This window comes from Protomyctophum bolini (assembly GCF_963924005.1).
Source record: "Protomyctophum bolini genome assembly, chromosome: 14".
In the NCBI taxonomy this organism is placed as follows: domain Eukaryota; kingdom Metazoa; phylum Chordata; class Actinopteri; order Myctophiformes; family Myctophidae; genus Protomyctophum; species Protomyctophum bolini.
Window position 1 is genome coordinate 6,065,353 of NC_137875.1, and position 20,566 is coordinate 6,085,918.

The following is a 20,566-nucleotide window of genomic DNA, read 5'->3' on the forward strand; positions in this document are numbered from 1 at the left end:
CCCATCGTTTTTTTCATTTTTTCATTTTTTTCAAATCCTCAAAAATGATGAAAAACGGCGTGCTATAGTATGCCGTACGATATGGGCTAAATTTGGATCATGGCTGGTGCAAGAAGAAGTCACCACGCTAAATATCATAACTGAAGTTGTGGACATTGAAGTGATGCACATCAGTGTCGGAGAGGAACAGGCACTGTGTGTGTGTGTGTGTGTGTGTGTGTGTGTGTGTGTGTGTGTGTGTGACTGTGTGTGTGTGTGTGTGTGTGTGTGTGTGTGTGTGTGTGTGTGCGCGCGCGCGCGCGCGCGCCATGTGTACTGTACTCAACTGTACTGTCTCTCTCTCTCTCTCTCTCCTGTAGAGAGACTAGAGAGAGAGAGAGAGCGAGAGAGAGAGAGAGAGAGAGCGCGCGCGCGCGCGCCTTTTGGTTGGCCTATTGAAATGGTACTGCATATCCCAGAGTTCATAGCGTCCAAAGCTGCTCCTCCGTTCCCATTGGTCCAAATCGGCTTCCAGCACAAGAGGCAGACGTGAGACGGTGTCGTTGAGAACAGAGAGAAAAGACACAGAGCAGAAATGTGTAGCACGCACAGTGACACCACCAACCAACCACACTGCCTCTCGTTCCGCCCAGGAGAAGGACCGTGCGAGCCGGGGAGGGAATCCAATGTCAAGCTGTTGAAGGCTGGGTCGGTCGATGTGCGCGAAGGAGTCCGTGATCCATGCGTAGCCTAGTAGTGTTCATTCTCCTGCCGTGTGCTGTCGCCGTCTTGGGGCACTTATTGTGGTTGACATACCGAACCACCAGCAGCACCACCACCTCGCCGGAGAACAAGAATTCTGGTACTGTGTGTGTACTAGTAGTGTAGTTGTAGTGTAGTGTGTGTGGCTTTGTTTTATCATCACCACCAGTCCACCACCACCCTCGCAACTTTTCACATGCATTCCTAGGTCTGGTCCATAGCCCTAATGCTTCTATGATTCTGCCCTGCATTTAATGCAGGGTAAAATCATAGAACTCAACTAAGCATTATTAGAGCTATGGAGTATGGACCAGAGCTGCATTCCAAGGACTTGACGTTGCTTTTCATACGTTCTCTATGTGGATCTTGAGTTGTTGTGAACAGTAAATGCACTGAAATGTAACCTTCTACCCTCTGATCAAGACTATCATAGATTTATTTTTGTAGTCTTGAGTTTTATTTTTCTATCATAAGATATATATATATGCAAATGTATAAATCGATCAAATACATACTGTGATATAGTCTTCTTGATCCAAGGCTAGCCTTCCTTCCACACAATCAAGTAATACTGTAATATAAGAAATGCTGTTCTTTCAACAGTTCTCTAATGCTGGGCGTTGCTGGGAATATATCTTTAGCTTCTTCCAACCAAATGGCAAAAGAGAATCCCAAGCCAATATATGACACTGACACATGCCCTAATCAAATGCATTACTTTCTTGTGACACACGTTAATACAGGTAGCATGTCTGCTTGAGAACTTAGTTGCACTAGTACGATTATTTACATCTCATCCTGTGTTTTGGAATCTTTCGTGTTGTGCATGCTTTCTTTTTCTTCCCCCATTTCAGATAACTATGATGTTCTGGTGGGAGTCCTGTCAGCGCGACACCACCATGACCTCCGACAGGTGATACGAGAGACCTGGCTGGGATATCTCCAGAACCACCCTCACTTCCAGCACAGGTTAGTGATACCAGAGACCTGGCTGGGATATCTCCAGAACCACCCTCACTTCCAACACAGGTTAGTGATACGAGAGACCTGGCTGGGATATCTCCAGAACCACCCTCACTTCCAGCACAGGTTAGTGATACCAGAGACCTGGCTGGGATATCTCCAGAACCACCCTCACTTCCAGCACAGGTTAGTGATACCAGAGACCTGGCTGGGATATCTCCAGAACCACCCTCACTAGTTCCAACACAGGTTATAGCCTAGTACTGCACTACCTCTTCCTCCGAGCAAAAATAATATAGACCTATTGACTACATAAAGCCTTTACTTGCATTGGCACCAATAATTTAAATTTCGGTTTGCGTCAATATGGAAATTCTTTGCCGATACCGATGTTTAACCCATTCTGACCTGAGATCAGATTCATACGAGGTTTCCACTGGACACACACTGGTCTGATTAACCCATTCTGACCTGAGATCAGATTCTAAAAATGTCAGTCGTTCTTCGATTTTTCCAAAAATAGCAGACCTACAAGCTCGTATCGCGCCACTCGGTGGCGCGATATGAGCTTGTAGATCTGCTATTTTTCAATAGCTAAAGCATAACATGATGCCAACACCAAAATGGGTGCCCGGTCAGAATGGGTTAAAATAACAATTTAGCCGATACTGATACTAATATATATATGTTTATTTAGTTTTAGTTTTTATTTCCCCCTTTTGTGCCAGGGAAACAAAATACATACAGCAAATAAATGTTCATAATCTACTGCTTGGTAGGCAGCAGGCTGCCTGTAGTGTAAACCAACATAGCCTACGCAAAATGTATGCTTATCAACGACAGATAAATATCGGCTACTGCCATCGGATAATATCAGTTTTATACCGATAACGGCAATGATATGTGGCCGATACATCGGTGCGTCCCTAATTGACTCGTTTTGGACTGAGGTCGATTCTTTAAAAAAAAAAGAAAAAAAATCTTCTAAATCCTAAAAGTCAGCACTGCTCTAGAAATCTGCCGGTGAGCACTTAACATAGTTGAAACATCAATAATGAGACAGACACAATTCAGAGTTTCAGAGTATTGGAATAGAATGTATTCGAATACGGAGACAGCAGTGAAGCGTTTACAATGGAACACCGTACTGACTCAACACATCTCAGTCAGGTTTCTGCTTAAATACATTATTACCCCCCACCCCAGGGGTGGGTGGGTCTTGTACACATGACATCAGAGACCTCCAGACCACACATGTCAAAGGTCACAGAAAACAGCTTCTCATGGCTTGGTTTATGACGTCCTTAAATGTACAAGCATTCCACATTTCCTTGACAGCACTCAACCTTTTTCATGTCAAGATCTGCCATTTTTCAATAGCTAAAGTATTTTTTAGCGAAAGGCCTCAGAAGGCTTTTGGATTTGTCTGTCCTGATGAAGGTCTAAATGACCGAAACGTCGACCCAATAAAGAGAAACATTTTGGCAAGTGTCTGACAGTGTGCGGGACCTCTTCTTTGTTTTTCAAAGATACCCTTTTTAATAGCTAAAGTATAAAATTATGGTTAAAAGGGATCCCGCCCAGAATGGGTTAAATTGGCTGCCCCTCGAGTACTGTTATCTTTAGCAGACTAGTGAGCTTGTTCTTTTTGTATTTTATATTTATTTCACTCCCTTTTACGTTACCTCCCCACCCCAACTGATGTGAGCACAGATATGGCCTTTAAAACAACCTCCCGTAAGTAACCATAGTAACGGGTTGTATGCGGATGGACGGACGGACGGACAGACAAACAAGCTTTTTGGAAATGAGCATCTTGTAATGTGACCTAAAGCTCGCAAAAACAAAAGCACAGACGTGACCGGAGCCGTTTACCGCTTCTCTCTAGGGTGGGGGTGAAGTTCATTGTGGGCAAGCATGGCTGCCCCATTCCAGAGGAGGACCGACTGGACCCCTACTCCTGCACCCTCCTCAACCTTACGCAACCAGGTACGGCTTGATTTCTACTGCGTCACTCAGCAGCCGTCAACAAGTACTGCTCTTTGAGCTGAAAACATAATTATTGACACTGTATGACACATATTTATTGCAGTGGTTTCTCAAAGCTTTTCATGTCGAGGAGGACTGCCAAATTACTGTATGTTTGGCTGTGTGTTGGGACTCCCATCTGAAAATATGTTTTTTTGCTATACAAGATTTGTGTTGATTTTTTTTGAGCGGTGCAGCCACTCCCTATGCACAGCTTTGTGTGCATGTCTGTCTGTCTGTCTGTTTTAAGCACATTACATGTGTTTTGTAGGACGAAATGTGATGATTTGATTGGCTGATTACATAATCCGTAATAATACATAATCATCATGATAAAAGGCACCGCTCACTGATTTTCTTTTTTAATTCTTTTTTTTAGCTTCTAGCAATTTTTAAACTGCCTGATGTACAGTGTATATAGGGTTAAAAGTCACTAAACAGTTTTTGATGCTACAGTATATTGTCTAATTCTGCTGGGGGGACCCCCATGGAAACACCTCAAGGACCCCTGTGGGTCCCCAGACCCCACTTTGAGAACCACTGCAACATTGAGCCTTTAAGAAGAATGTGTTCAACAAGATAGACCTGCATGTGTTCCCTGCACTTGGTGATCCAACTGTAATGGCATTTAGAGAGCGCTGCCGCCTATGGAATCTATGCCTGGGTGGGCATACATCAATACTGCGGAGAGCACACCGGTAGTCTATAACAGGAGAATGAAAATAACGTAGGTTCAGAAGGAGAAAAAAATGAGTCTTATTCACGCTCGCCCACCTCTCAAGGACACCGTTCGCTTCCCATTGATACCCAAGGCCACAGCAACACATTTTTCTCCCACTGACTCAACCCTTGTGCTGCTAATAACGCCTTGATTTGTGTTTCCATTAATTTCTGATATAAACATATTTTTCATAATTAAAAACACATGCCGTTTATGTGGACAATTACTTTAACTTGCCCTGATATTCTCTTCCGTATATATATGAACAGCTTATCCGTTGCAAAACCATTTGTATTTTACCCTTTGGGATGGGTTGGACCATAATTATGCTGCCTTCATGTAAAGCAAATCATTGTTCATCCAAATGGGCGTTTTTAGTTGAATTTGGAGTTACCTTGCTGTTATTCTTCCCCCAAGATCTTTCTCTGTACTGCTCTGTTAACAGATGCCATGATGTGTCTCAGAGGTGGACAGGAATTTAGGGAGCAGCTTTAGTGTGAGATGTTATTGCGACCTGCAGTTTACTATGAAAACTTGCATTTTCAGTCAGTCGGTTAGTTGTTCGGTCACGCCTCGTGAGTGTAGAACTGAATAAAGCCCATGTTTGTAATGGTGTAATTTGTCTGTTTATTGAATGAATTGGCATAATCAAAATGGCCTAGATGCCAAGAAAAGCACTTAGAGTTTTCAATGTCTTACTTGGTAAGCAAAAAGGAAACGCGGCACTTAAAAGTAAAAGCATCTCAAGTAAAAGCATCTCAATTATTATCAAACATTTGATTGCCCACTTTCTGTCTCTATTATTCTCTCTCCATCTCTTTCTGTAATTGTGCTTTTATTTTGGAGTGAACGGTAGAAAGGGTCTTGTGTGCTGCGGAAAGCTCCACTTTTAACAGCCTTGTACTTTCCATTGATCTCCTGGGTAATAAAACGGCTCTTTTGTAATTAACCCATTCTGACCCGAGATCAGATTCATACGAGGTTTCCACTAGGACACACACTGGTCTGATCAACCCATTCTGACCTGAGATCAGATTCTAAAAAATGTCAGTCGTTCTTCGATTTTTCAAAAAATAGCAGACCTACAAGCTCGTAGCGCGCCACTCGGTGGCGCGCTATGAGCTTGTAGATCTGCTGTTTTTCAATAGCTAAAGCATAACATGATGCCAACACCAAAATGGGTTCCCGTTCAGAATGGGTTAAAGAAAGTGAAGAAACCGCACTGACAAATGGAGGCTGGCTTTGAAGACTCTGCATCCCCAAGAACTGACTTCTCAAATTGCTGATGATGGAACTTTAATAGAGCATGCAAAGAAATAGAAAAAAATGCATGCAGGCTTTTTTTTGTCTTCTGAGAATGCTGTCCTCTCTTTCATCACCTAATCATTTCTTCTCTCAGACAGGATAAGCTGTCACCATGTTTGGGATAACATTGTTGTTCAGTAGTAAAGGTTCATACATAGTCTGGATTTTCGGTGGTGAGGTGACCACCGAACTACAACATGACTTCACTGAGCCGCGGTGAAGAGCAAACTACCGCTCCAGCCCTTCTCTCTGTTTTTACTCACCACCGCTCAACGTTATTTCAGCTCCGGTGGTCAGCTCACCACCGGAGCGGTGGTCACCTCACCGCCGAAAATCCAGACTATGAATGAGCCTTAAGCTGTCGCCATGTTTGGGATAACATTGTTGGTTCAGTAAACCTCCTGATTCCCAGACTTCTCTCTCTCTCTCTCCGGTCAGTGGCAGAGCCGAGGACGGAGATAGAAGTGGTGAGTGTGACCGACCCGACGTCGCTGACCCTCGCTGAGGTGTCCTCCCTGGCGCTGGACTTCAAGGTCCTCCATCCGGTGGTGATCACCAGGCTGGGAGTGTTCTGCAGCGGACCCGGTACCGAGCTTCGGGGAAACGTGACGGTGAAGCTGCACCAGTTGGACCAAGAGGTGACTGTAATATTGCTGTTCTGAGGGACTTTCCGCTGGGAATGGGCCACAATGCTTTGTTCTGTTTACTTTAGTCGTTATTGTGCTTTATATATCCCATTAAGAGACAATACCCTGTTCGGACTGTTGTTATTTCAAAAGACAAATTGCTTTGTGGTGAAATGACTCTCACCAAAGTGATTGGATGCAGCCCAGTGGGTTACAGTGTGTACTGTAGGATTTAACAAGAGAAATTGAGAAAATAAAAGTGTGTGTGTCCTTGTTTCAACACCTCAGGTTTGTGTGAGTAAAGGCTCTGAGAGATGCAGTATGGCTGCCCTCATGTCACGTCACCTAATGTGACATCAGATACTCTGCTGTGTTGCAGGAGGCTGTGGTGACTGCCCGCTTTAGTGGCGCCAGCACAGGGGCCATTGTGAACGGGCTGTGGTACAAGCCAGTGGAGCAGTTCATTTTACCCAAGGTCAGTTCTCCACATTCAGGTTATTTTTCTTTCTTTTCAAAATATATATATATTTTTAAGCCCAGGGGCGAGCATAAACGTCATTAAGTCACAAGTAAATTAAGTTCAATCCCCTATCTATGGCACCCTCCCCACCCACAATCCCCACGACAGTTGGAAAGCAGTCTGATTTTTTTTAAATAATAATAATCAAGAAAAGATTATTATGGCATGATTTATTTTAGACTTGTTGTGGTTTGGTGTTGGGCGTGATTGCGTGACACACTAACCTCTCTCTCTCTCCTTTCCAGGGCTTTGAAGGGACGCTGGTCTGGGAGAGTTTGGACACCGCTGGACTGACCACGGTCAACTCCTCCTGTGTGCAGCTCAATGACGGAGGAGGGCTTCTCAAGATGGCATCGGTGAGCGTTGTGGAGTTTGAACATATAAAGGGAATCATTGGAAAAAAAAGATGACCCATGCCATGATTTTGTTTTTTCAACCCACAGATCGAAGAAGGGATATTGCCTCACAGAAGTGCCCTTGGATTTCCTGGGTTGGCTGGAGGCTTCACCTTCACTGTCTATGGTCAGTCCATAACCACCGTGTGTCTCTCCTCTCCGGAATAATCCTTATGCTTTCTTTCTATGTTGTAAAGGAAAAGGAGTCAGTGTTGCAGAACTGGTGATTTAATAAACAAAATAATAATTCAAAAGGACAAACGTGATCAGCCAGGGTTCTAATTCTGTATCCAATCTTCGTAGTGCACAAACAAAGTAAAATCTCTCTTCCTCTCAATAATGCGACAAACAAGATGTCCCATAATACTCCTCGTCCCAGCCTCAGCCCGCCAACACAGTTAAAGGAACAATCCCCCTGTATATACCTTAGGGTTACAAGTCCATGCGGCCCCCACCTTCACTTAATGTGGCCCTCAGGTTAATGTCAGAACGCTGATATATTATTAATTTCAGACTTTCAGCTGTTTACAATTCCACGACATGCAAACATGACCCGCTTTAATTACTTGCAGTCTAAATTAGTAGCTCAATGCTCAACCCAAGTATAATTAAAGGCATTTGTAATGACATAAAAATGTAAATTTTCAGGATTCCAATTCAAAAATAGCAAATTACTCAAGATTTCAATTTGAATATAGCAAAAATAGCCCGTCTACAAGCTCAAAACGCGACATGTTTTTTGCTTGTAGATTGGCTATTTTTGGGACGACAGTAATATATGGCCCTAGGGAGTGAGTGTGGAAATATAGTGGCCCTCTCCATCGTCAAAGTTTCCCACCCCTGGGGGCTAACCCTATTAAATGGTGCAACCTTGTCTCTAATTTGATGTATATTCACTGAGGACATGTTTGAGGTCAGAGACTGTTGTACTTTGTTTCCTATAGTCTTAGTACCGTATGCCATTATGGTGGGCTGATTCTCCAGGGGTTGGCGTGCAGGTTTTGACCTTTTAAATGAATTTTTATAATGAATTGCATTTTTATAGCGCTTTTCCAAGTGCTCAAAGCGCTTTACAATGGTTGGTTCATTCATTCATAAATTGGGAGATTAATTAAAGTAATGGACAAATGTTTTTTTGTGTAGTATAGTATTACAATACGGCGAAAGTAAAGTAAGTAAAAGTTTGCAGACATTGTGGTGCAATCATTACATCCAAGTATTTCTACCGAAATACCTGCTTCACCCCCCCTCCCCCTCCCCCCTATCATTATGGATAACATAATCAAGTTAGAATTATAATAATTATAATGGGAACTTTTATAAGAGTCCTTTGTGTCCTTCTGAGAAAGTTATTCACTCTCCGTAAGAGAACATTAAAAGAAGTACATTTTGTAATTTCATCTGCGATCATTTCTCTTTTGGCTCGGAGCTCTTGCTTTCATGCCAAGTGGATTTATTTCCCACCACCCTCTGCCTGCTTCTGCAGTATTATCTTTTGTGCCTCTTATATATAGAGTACAAACTACTACAAATTCAATCAAACACAAAAATAAAACAATTTAGGATCAGAGCTTTTTATGTTCGCTTTCTTCACATTTTAACCACTTCTCCCTCGTGATGACAAATGTGCTTTTACTCCACTACAATTATTTGAAAACTTTAGTTTACTTTGCAGATTTTGATTATTATTACAAAACAGCCCTATATACATTTTGGCTGTATGAAAATAGCCGATCTACAAGCTCACAATGCGTCTCATCGCGACTCATTGTGAGCTTGTAGATCTCCTATTTTCAAAAGATTTTGTTTGAAAACTTGAAATGACATTCTGCATATTAAATGACTACCGTAATTTCCGGACTATAAGCCGCACCTTTTTACCCATGATTTGAACCCTGCGGCTTATACAACGGTGCGGCTAATCTATTGATTTTTACAGCTAACGCAGAGCCATCTAAGGCTCTGAGCTAACGAAACGGCCACTAGGGGGCCACCTGCGGCTTATAGTCCGGTGCAGCTTGTATACATACATATTTGGGATTTTCCCTAAATTTGGCTGGTGCGGCTTATATTCAGGTGCGCCTTATAGTCCGGAAATTACGGTACTTTGTACTTTTGGGTACTTTAAGTACATTGTGATGCCGAAACCTTTGTACTTTTACTCAAGTACATTTTGAATTCCGGACTTTTATACTATTTCTACATTTGAACATAGGTTTTTCAGACAACTTTTAGGATTTAGAAGGCATTCGTACTGTAGAATCGTCCTCGGGTCTAAATGGGTTTGTCTGTCTCACCTCCTCCTCCTCCTCGTCCTCCTCCTTTGACCAGACAGTGGCCTTGTAGTTAGAGTGTCCGCCCTGAAACTGGGAGGTCGGGGCTCAATCCCCGGCTGAGTCATACCAAAGACTGTAAAAATGGGACCCAACCCAATGCCTCCCTGCTTGGCACTCGGCATCAAAGGGTTGGATTGGGGTGGGTCAAATCAACTAATCAAATGATTCCCGAGCGCGGCACGGCTGCAGCTCACCGCTCCTTGGCTCACTGCTTGGCTCACTGCTCCAAGAGATGGGTCAATTTCGGAGAACAAATTTCACTGCGGTAATGTTGTGTGTGACAAATAGTAGGACTTATAGGACTTTGTCCCCTCTGTCTGTGCCAGACGGAGAAGGTCTGTCGTCGCTGCTCCAGGGCCGCGCAGCGAGGCTGGACCTCCACACCTCACGGCTGACGCAGGAGGACTGGTCTCTGCAGCAGGAGAGCCGACGCCACGGGGACATTGTGTTCGTAGACGTGGTGGACACCTACAGGAACGTGCCTTCCAAACTACTCCAGTTCTATAAATGGTAACACCACCGCCAAGTAACAGGTCGTTTCGAGGAAGCAATCTGGTTGGTTGAAACAGCCTTCTAGCCGTGGTTCAAACGAGCACCGCTCCACACCCAATCAAAACAAATAATTCAGCTGCTCTGTTTTCCCAGAGCGCAGCAAACTCGGTGGCTAGGCTAGTTAGTTTATTGGTGGTTATTATTTGTGGTCGTAGTGACTAAATCTGTCTTTTAAAAAATATGTTTTTTCTTTTGTTTTAAGGGTAACTGTTGTATAATTGCAATATTAACGTCATTAATGCACGCAAACCACCCCCTCTCGTGTAATATTGCTTAAATTAATCTACCCGGTGACTCAACGATGGCCTGGGCCTCGCAGGAAATCATCCAACATGAAATGGAAAAATGTGCCGTTCATTTAAAATGACTTGTCGGGTCGCCCTGAATAATTTGGCCCGAGAAAATGCTTTGGTCATAGTTCATCAGGCAGCAAGTATGAAAACGCTCCATAGAGGGGGGGGGTGGGGGTGTATTTTATAGAGATAGGAAGAAAAAAACTTGTCTATTAATTAAGGTTGCAAATTCCTCCTCTCATATGCAGGGCTGTGGGAAATGCTGACTTTAACCTTCTCCTGAAGACGGATGATGATTGTTATATCGACGTGGACTCTGTATTAATGAAGATAGACCACAAGGGCCTCAAACGCAGCAATTTCTGGTGGGGGAAGTAAGTACAACGCAGTGTCTCAACGACCCATCTGTCTGAAATATGTTGGCATTGTGTATTGGCTGTCCTCCGTTGAGTTTGTTGCCACCCACAAGTTCTGAACACTAGTGTCAGGTGGAGTTACGACAGTGGTAACAGCTGACACTTATAACGCCTTGGGCCGAGATCTACGTCAATTAAAGCTCATTATTTAATAAAACCCTCAACGCCATTGCCATAGATCAATGGCAATGACACATGACACATTTTCTCCTGAAACTCTAGTTTCAGACAGAGCTGGGCGGTGGACCGCGTCGGGAAGTGGCAGGAACTAGAGTATGCCAGTCCGGCCTATCCAGCGTTTGCGTGTGGCTCGGGGTACGTCGTGTCCCGTGACCTGATTCAGTGGCTGGCCACCAACGCTGAGAACCTGAAGGCCTATCAGGTAATAAGCTATCGCATAGCACTTTAAACGCCTGCACTTTAATGGTTATGTGCACCTTTGTACTTGTATCAGTATCTGCTGTGTGTGAACTGTTTGTTTATTTGTACTGTCTCAGTGTTTTAATGTACTGTCTAGTCTAGTGTCTGTGCTGCAACCCAATTTGCCCTTCGGGGACACTAAATAAACTTGAACCTTGAACCTTAAGCTGGCCGGTGTTGAATAACCTGTTTAGACCCCGAGGACGATTCTACAAAATCTCTTCTAAAGGTTTTCTGAGAAACCCATGTTTCTGTTTCTATGTCAGTGGTTTCTACGTCAGTGGTTTGCAAACTATTTCAGGTCAAGGACCCCCAGAATTGTATGTATTTGGCCGCCGACCCCCATCTGAAAATATGTTGTTCCAGGGAGGGACCCCTGGAACAACATAGACTTGATTTAAAAACAAGACTTGATTTAAAAACGTTCACTCTGAAAGAATATATATTCAAAGATCTCCGCCACATTTTCACGATTCTTTCAAAAATAGCAGATCTACAAGCTCGTAGCTTTGTAGATCTGCTATTTTTCAATGGCTAAAGTATAACATAATTCTTAAAACACCAACAGGGGTTCCTGCCCAGAATGGGCAGGAATGCTGAAGAAAAACTGACCATATAATGTGGGTATCTTTGTTGTCACAGGGGGAAGATGTGAGCATGGGCATATGGATGGCTGCTGTTGGCCCACAGAAATATCAGGTAAGCCCAGGAAAAATAATCACCTGTTGGACTTCCAATTCTGACCGTGATCTTCCGTAATCAGAGGTGATGAAAAACGCATTTGGAACATTGTGGCCAATTTGGAATGTCTGTTATACGGTATGAAATTCATTGAATTATTTTTGCATTATTGGTAGCATATAGCACACTGTAAAATCATGAGTAAAAAAAAACAACCACTGGCTAATACTAGAACTCCAGGTTGTGTACAGAGTGAGATGGAAGGCTGAGCATTGATGAAGTGGCGTGTTTCAAACATCAGAAGTTCAATTCATACATATCACAGTTGATTTAATTAAGAATATAATCAGCGGAAATACAAAATACGAAAACGAGCCCCGGGTGAATCTTGATTCATGAATGAATGTGTTTACTTGATGTACCACGAAAATCCAGTAAAAGGGTAAAGACGACATGGTAGTGAACCGTCTTATGCTCTGTACTCTGTGTCTTTTCCTAGGATCCTGGCTGGCTGTGTGAAAAGGAGTGTTACCTAGACATGCTGTCGTCCCCTCAGCACACTGCTGAAGAGCTGCGTCTCCTTTGGGCCAGGAAGAGGTCTTGTGGAGACCCGTGTGGCTGTCCTTGGGGTCATTAAGACACAGCTAGCCCACAACATAGGGTAAAACATAATGGACACTGGGGTTTTTTTTTTGAGGGGTGCTATAGCCCATCCTATATTCAGCTATTAGTGTAGATTTTCATCTTACACAAACATTAAATTCCCATTGACAATGAATGGAGAATTCATGTCATTATGTGGACGATAGTGTCTGATAGGGCTGTTTTATCTTTGGGTGTGGCACGTTTCGATTCCGATTATTGGGGTCACGATTCGATTCTCAATCCAAAAACGTTTTTTTTCTTCAAAATCATTATTTTTCCAGATTCAAAACGATTCTCTATTCAATACATAGGATTTCATCACAATCTACTCCAGTCTTGTGGCATGAAAGCAGAGTTCATTGCTTAAAAAAAGCGTATTGTGAATAACGTGTTCCTTCCACGCGCTACGTCCAACCAGGGAAACTCCCCCCTGTCAGGTGTAAAGGAGCAACTTGGACACTCATGTCGGAAGGAAGCATGAGTTCAAGTCCGTTGCTCTCCCCAGGTTGGCGGAGGGTGTGTAGTAGAGCCCAGGATCACATTAGACACAGGGGTGAAAATGGGTTACAAAATCGTGGGATAAAAGAAAAAAAAATTAAGAAAAAATAGAAGCTTATTGTAAAGGTTTTATCAACTGAATGATGTGAACACACAAAGCTAAAACCAAGACAACATGTACAAAGCGTTTTAACTTCTGACTGAGTCTGACACTCACTTACTTTTTCTCACTCAGTTACCAGAACAATGCATTCAAGTAAAAACTGCTGTAAAATGAATAAAATTGGTAGGCTTAGGCTAGCTGGTAGTAAAAAGGCACACATGCAAAGTATGCAGAAACCCAGTGGCGTGCACAGACATTTAGAGGGGCAGGTGCTCAAGTGAAAAAAGAGCACCTTGTGCAGCGAGTGGAACCGGCCGGTTGCCTTAATAGTGTGAGATTTATAGATTTTTGGGGCCTAAATAACATATTGGAAGAGTTTTTATCACGAATTGATCAGTGTCACCATGGTCCACACAGGCTACTTTTTTTTGGTACAGTGTACACTGTACAAAAAAAACCAATTTTATTTATATTATATTTTATCAAAAGGGCACATTGCTGTCCAGAGGGAAGTGTCTATCTGTGCACGCCACTGCAGAAACCCATAATGTATTGCACAGGTTGAACTCAATCACTTGTTGGGCACAGAGACTAGAGACACACCTGTTGCCTGTCAATGAGGATCAGCTGGCTCCTCGTTGACAGACACACCTCAGCTTTGCTGAACTGAAGTGACTACAGTGACTTGAATCAGCGCCATGCGGTCAGGTCAGAGCTAACAGCGTTATCAAGCCGTCATGCCTATAATGTCATTAGTCAGAAGGTTCATTGTTTCCGAAATGACTATCCCTATCTCTAACCCTAACCTAAACCTAACCCAAGCACGGGAGCAAACCTAAACCTAACCGCAAGCACGGGAGCAAACCTAAACCTAACCGCAAGCACGGGAGCAAACCTAAACCTAACCGCAAGCACGGGAGCAGTGCATGTTCGGACTAACGGGACTTCTATGGGCAGTTCCCCATGCCGGAAACCAACACTGGTGACTGTTGTAGACGAGAACCGACGCTGTCATCAAGGTTGGTCTTAATCAATTTAAAAGTAACCAATTTACTTTGAAATCCAAACCGCACTCCGCTTTGAAGGCATTTGTTCAAAAGGGGGAGATGGTTTTGCATTGGAATGATGGCTTTGTGTCAGTGTTGACTTAAAGTGACATTGGATTCACATTGGACTCTTTGTTAGGGGAAATCAAATCCCCTGTCCCCATGGAAATAAGTTGGAGTATGTGTTGAATGTAGTGAGTGAGTGTAGTGAGTTCTGCCTGATATGAAACACCTTTTTTATGCCCTATGAACATAAAATAGCCTATTCACCAGCTCAGCGTGCTGTGAGCTTGTACAGCTCGTCTATTTTCTCCATTTTTAAAACATTTTCAGCAGTCACGTACTTCGTCTGTCCTTGAATCATCTGCTCAGTCTGAGAAAAGAGAAATATCGCCGTCCATCTGAAATGAACATCGGGTAAACAAATTCAGCAGACAGTCGACGAACTCTTTCGAATTTCGATTGTGGATTGTGCTTTTTTTTTTTTTTAATAGTGTTTTAGAAGTGATTCGAATATACTGTGACAGGAATGGAAGAGGAGGTGGGATTATGTGTAAATGTTGTTCACACTTGGTGAAACGACAAAGACAGAAATAATTGACTAAAGCGAACTGGCTTTAAAGTGAGATGCTGGCATTTTAAAGATTGACTACATGTTACATTTGGTCTTTGCTACATTTTGAAAATTATTCTCTCACGCTTTTCATCCTCTTCACTGGTTGTAGACAAGTCTTCTCACCAACGGAGGGTTTCTCTAACACTGTAACTATTGTTGTGCAAATAGTGGCTTTGCCTTAATGTATTTGTTCGGTGTGCGATACGATGCATCATGCTAACAATTTGTGATATCATCAAGGAATATTTTCAGAGTGGTGGCCAAATCATCGTATTTCCAACATGACATTTTGAACATAAATGAACCGTGCTATAACTGAAAACTGAGACTTTGAAATAGACTCGACTATATTCACACTGGTTTCATGAAACCCCTTCTGGGGCAATAAAAGACACTTCACAGAGACTAAAATGTTCATTTTTTTTAACAATATATTTATTGCATTTTTCTTTTCTTTTTTTTACAAACGGACAATACAACAGAACAATACGTAACATAATACATCAGACAATACAATTACTTTTTAAAAAAAACATACAGTACATGCATGTATAAAACTATAAAATACAATTTAATAAAATAAGGGCAGTTAGACTGGTAACAACAACAGAGACCAAACGGCTGCAGAGAATACAATTAGACATTTTCAGTTTCCACCATTAAACATCTTTTGTTTATTCTTCAGAGTATAAGTGATTCTTTCCAAAGGAAGACACAATGATAGCTCCCTAAACCACTGAGCAATACTGGGTTTAATTGCCTATCTTTTTCCACGATAAAGCTATAGCCCTTTTAGCTTGTAGTAATACAATGTTCCTTTTGATATTTATTATCTAAAGGGACGCGATACAGTATGTATAATGGAGAGACTAGCATTTACTGCTGACTTCTATTCTGTGTGCTGCTCTTATTATTCTAGCTGTACTTTGTGTGAGAGAAAGCCGGTAGGTAGTGTTGTGCAGTCAGCTCTGCACCGCCACAGTCGGCAAACAGAAATGTCAGTTTTTCTCTATGCTTCAAAGGTAAGCCAAAGCACTTTGATGTCTGTTAGTGATAGTTTTATTAAGACTGGGTTAGGTTAGGACACCGTTTGAATGTCAAGCAGGAGACAAATTGATCTGTGACTCTATCAATCACTGGGTACAAAGCAGTCCATACCAAGTAGCAGCTTTATTGAAAGGTTTAGGTGCGGCAAATGTAAACCAGTATTTTAAGCAAAGCTTTTCCCCCGTTATGCATTCACTGCTGCAAAGGTCTGTTTTATGATGAAAGATTATGCTGAATCTGATCACAAATATAAACTTCTACATTATTCCACTTTAGAAAAACAAAAAGTTAGGCACTCTTCCAGGCCTTTTTTTTGTAAATTGATCTGTGACTCTATCAATCACTGGGTACAAAGCAGTCCATACCAAGTAGCAGCGTTATTGAAAGGTTTAGGTGCAGCTGCAAATGTAAACCAGTATTTTAGCAAGCTTTTCCCCCGTTATGCATTCACTGCTGCAAAGGTCTGTTTTATGATGAAAGATTATGCTGAATCTGATCACAAATATAAACTTGTACATTATTCCACTTGAACAAGTATACTTCAACCTTGTTTTTGTTTAGTTTCCTTTTTTTTCCTCCCCTAAAGTGGATTAATTATCTTTCCCCTTCCAAATCAAATCCTGCGCCATCCTCCCTTTCGCTGAACAGCATGATAATGGAGTCCTATCCTGATCTGTGTCACATTTCTAGATGAGGAAAGCAGTTTGCTTTTCTTTTCCCCGTCAGCCATTTTCAGTGATTTGTCTCCGTTGCTTTCCGTTGCGCTTTTTGAAAGAAAATCATGACTGGAGGGGGGAACAAAACTAATTTCAGCTTTGCTGCCATGTCAGGTGTCTTTGATAAGTGCTGTAAAGGTATTGTCACACACCATAAACCCTTGCCAAGGCTGCCAAGGGGTCCCTGGAACAACATATTTTCAAATGGGGGTTGGTGGCCATGCACTCCCCACTGACAGGTAGTTACCCCCCCCCTGAGAGGACGTATAGGGCCTTAGTCCTACTCCTCCTCCCAGCCAACACTCCCCACTGACAGGTAGTTACCCCCCCCTGAGAGGACGTATAGGGCCTTAGTCCTACTCCTCCTCCCAGCCAACACTCCCCACTCACAGGTAGTTACCCCCCCCCCTGAGAGGACGTATAGGGCCTTAGTCCTACTCCTCCTCCCAGCCAACACTCCCCACTGACAGGTAGTGACCCCCCCTTTTGATTTACATTACATCAAAAGGGCATGTGAGCTGCTCAAACCCACAATTCAACATTTTGGTTTTAAGATGTTGATATTCATTTTGTATTCATCCTTAGGACCCCAAATCACACCTTGGAAAGCATGAGTGTCTATTTCAAACAAAGTGTTTTTTGACTGGGGGGGGGTGGTCATAATTTGACCCCCCAGTATTCGGTTGTATTCGGATGTTGATGTTCATTCATCAGACCAACACTCAGTGGTGGAAAGTAACCCATAGTACAATGTTTAGGTATTTGTACTTTACTTGAGTATTTCCAATTTCCAGTACTTTTACTTCTACTCCACCACATCTCAGAGACACAATTTTTACTTTTACTCCACTACAATTATTTGAAAACTTTAGAGATTTTAATTTTGATTAGAAAACATAAAAGGAACTGGTCGGAATAACGTGTCCCTTCCACGCACTACGTCCGGCCGGGGAAATTCCCCTATGTCCGGTGAAAAGAAGCAGCTTGGACTCCTCATGCATAGAAGGAGGCATGAGGTCAGTCCGCTGCCCCCCCCCCCCCCCCCCCCCCCCCCCAGGTTGGCAGAGGAAGTGTAGCGCCCAGGATTATAAAAATTTAAGAAATAGAAAACATACATTAACCACTTCAACCCTATACATTTCGGCCATTTGAAAATAGCCGATCTGCAAGCTCACAATGCGTTGCGTTGCGACGCATCTATTTTCAATAGATTTTGTACACATTTCGAACTAGTGAAATGGGACATTCTGCAATATAAGTACTTTTAAGTACATTTTGATGCCGATACTTTTGTACTTTTACTCAAGTACATTTTCAATTCCGTATATACTTTTACTTGTAACGAAGTAGTTCTAAATTGCAGTATTGGTACTTTTACTTTTGTACAATTGTTTAAGTAAAACAACTGAGTACTTTTTCCACCACTGTAAATACTATCAAACGGCTTAAACAGCCTACCTTTCCACACACCACCACCGCAAGCATCTTGTCTGTTATTAGCACCCCTGTTTATATTTGCCATGTATGTGTGAGCCTGAGCAGTGCATGAAGATTCAGTTTGATAAGAGCGAGGTTGACGAGATGTGAAAAGAATCTCAAAACTGTGTCAGAGATATTATTATGCTGTCTTGTCTTTGAGAGAGTGGTTCGTGACTACTAATTGAACTGTCCTGGACCACAGTTATGGAATTATTGTTGTATATTATTCTGCCTTCAGCAAGGCTGATAGATTACATTGATCTCCTTTAGTGTATACTGGGAGGAGACCCCGGGGCAGACCAAGGCGCAGTTGTTGGAGGAAACACATCGACTCACTGGCCTTGGAACGTCTCGGAATCCCCCAGGAGGAAGTCACTAATGTTGTTCTGGAGAGGGAAGTCTGGAGCTCTCTGGTGGAGCTGTTGCCCCCGCGACCCGACTACGGATCAGTGGTTGAAGATGGATGGATGGATAATGCCCATTTATTTGTCTTTGTTTTCCCATCGACAAGCATTCCAAATCTGGGGGGGGGGCAGTCGAAACACAGCCGAAAGCCGTACAACACAAATGTTGTGTCAAACTTCCATTGACTTCCATTGGAAATGCATTGGGGCAAGATGTATTGCACCCTTTGTATACATCTAGCATGCTCCAATGTTGTATGCTAGATCGAAAGGTGTGAGTGAGGCCTTAGGCCCATTCTGGGCGGGAACCCCTATTGGTATCTTACCCCCTCAGGCCGGGCACCCATATTTGGGTTCTGTACAGTATGTACAGTATTCAAAAATGTAAATTTTTTGATGCTGCTATATAAATATTTGAAGTTTTTCAGAAACCTTAGGTCAGGATTTAGAGGCGTTTTTAGAATCGGCCTTAGGCCTAAATGGGTTAAGCCTAGCCTTAGTTTGCTAACTGAACACTACAGGCTGCTGTCAATCATCTCTTATTCAACTCCCCCCCCCCCCCCCCCCCAAAAAACGAGAAGGGAATCATTTATTCATGTCCAGCATCGAAAACTAGGATCCCTGGTCTGATTATGATTCATAGGAGGTGAGTTATTATTAGCATTCATATGTACCGGTGTGGCGACATTCTGATTCCACAATTTTTTGAACCACACACCACAACTTTTTCTGATTTACATGCAAATCACATTTTTACTACGGTCGGTATGGCATGACCTCCATATTCTGCAAACATTTGCAAAGCAAATCTGTTTTAGCATCTGAAACGGTTACCGCGTTCCCAGATAAAAAAAGATAAAGGTCAAGTATTGTTGGCTGTGGGTCTCGTCTCTCCACTGATAGATGGTATTATAATTGTACATAATATACAGAGCAATGTTTGAGAAAGGTGATGGGCCAAAGTGAGGAGAATGCCAAATGAGTTATATTGAGTTTCATAAGGTGCACTTGAACCTGGTCGCCCTCTTTGATGCAGTCACATTGGACATAATTAATAATTACTATACAGTAGTACTCGTGCGGCGATAATTACCTCAGATATTTGTGAGCCATGATTTAACCCATTTTGACCTGGAAACGATTCTACAAAATGACAGTTTTCTGAAAAACCCATGTTTCTACAGTATATATCAGTGGTGCTCAATATTTCATGTCAAGGACCCCCAGAATTATATGTATTTGGCCTCCGACCCCCATCTGAAAATATGTTGTTCCAGGGACCCCCCCCCCCCCCCCCCAGAAGCAAAGATTTGAGTTAAAAACTTGCTCTGTAACAATATATATTCAAAGATTTCAGGCACATTTTCACGATTTTTCAAAAATACAAGCTCGTAGCGTGGCCACTCGGTGGCATAATGCTTAAAACACCAAAAGGGGTTCCCGCCAAAAATGGGTTAATTGCCGTCTTTCTGCCGGAACGTGTAGTACGAACCTGATCAGCCGTTCAATAACCCATTCTGACCGGGCACCCATTTTGGTGTTAGCATCATGTTACGCTTTATGTATTGAAAAATAGCAGATCTACAAGCTCATATCGCGCCACCGAGTGGCGCGATACGAGCTTGTAGGTCTGCTATTTTTTGAAAAATTCGAAGAACGACTGACATTTTTAGAATCTGATCTCAGGTCAGAATGGGTTAATCAGACCAGTGTGTGTCCAGTGGAAACCTCGTATGAATCTGATCTCAGGTCAGAATGGGATAATGAGGTTCTCAGAAACCACTCAACCACTTGATGTAAGTTGATTCAATTCTGTCTGTATGACAATGTTGTAGTCGTTTCAATTTAGCTTTGTATGCCTGGCCTTTAGAGAAGTCATTTTTTTTAATGCACAATTACTTGTTTCTGGAAGTCTGTCAAAACAGTTCCACACTGTACAAAGAGATTTTATTTAGGAAGTCATAATAATGTCAGAATGGTGCATTCTAAAGTGTCCCAGGAGCTCCTATTGTAAA

At 42.6% G+C, this 20,566-nt stretch overlaps 1 protein-coding gene across 1 annotated transcript; it reads left to right on the forward strand.

Moving 5' to 3' along the window:
- Positions 1–575: 575 nt before the first annotated feature.
- Positions 576–15,259, forward strand: b3galnt2 (beta-1,3-N-acetylgalactosaminyltransferase 2). Its single transcript, XM_080782617.1, has 12 exons — positions 576–841; positions 1,596–1,710; positions 3,593–3,693; positions 6,197–6,396; positions 6,764–6,859; positions 7,150–7,260; positions 7,348–7,426; positions 9,962–10,145; positions 10,729–10,854; positions 11,119–11,278; positions 11,959–12,015; positions 12,497–15,259. The coding sequence occupies exons 1-12, from the start codon at positions 721–723 to the stop codon at positions 12,632–12,634; spliced, it is 1,488 nt and encodes a 495-aa protein (XP_080638743.1). The 5' UTR covers positions 576–720; the 3' UTR covers positions 12,635–15,259.
- Positions 15,260–20,566: the final 5,307 nt, after the last annotated feature.

Coding starts and splice junctions, on each gene's coding strand:
- b3galnt2 (XM_080782617.1), top strand. CDS start 721: ATGCGTAGCCTAGTAGTGTTCATTCTCCTGCCGTGTGCTGTCGCCGTC. Junction 842..1,595: donor GCCGGAGAACAAGAATTCTG/GTACTGTGTGTG, acceptor CCCCCATTTCAG/ATAACTATGATGTTCTGGTG. Junction 12,016..12,496: donor TTGGCCCACAGAAATATCAG/GTAAGCCCAGGA, acceptor GTCTTTTCCTAG/GATCCTGGCTGGCTGTGTGA.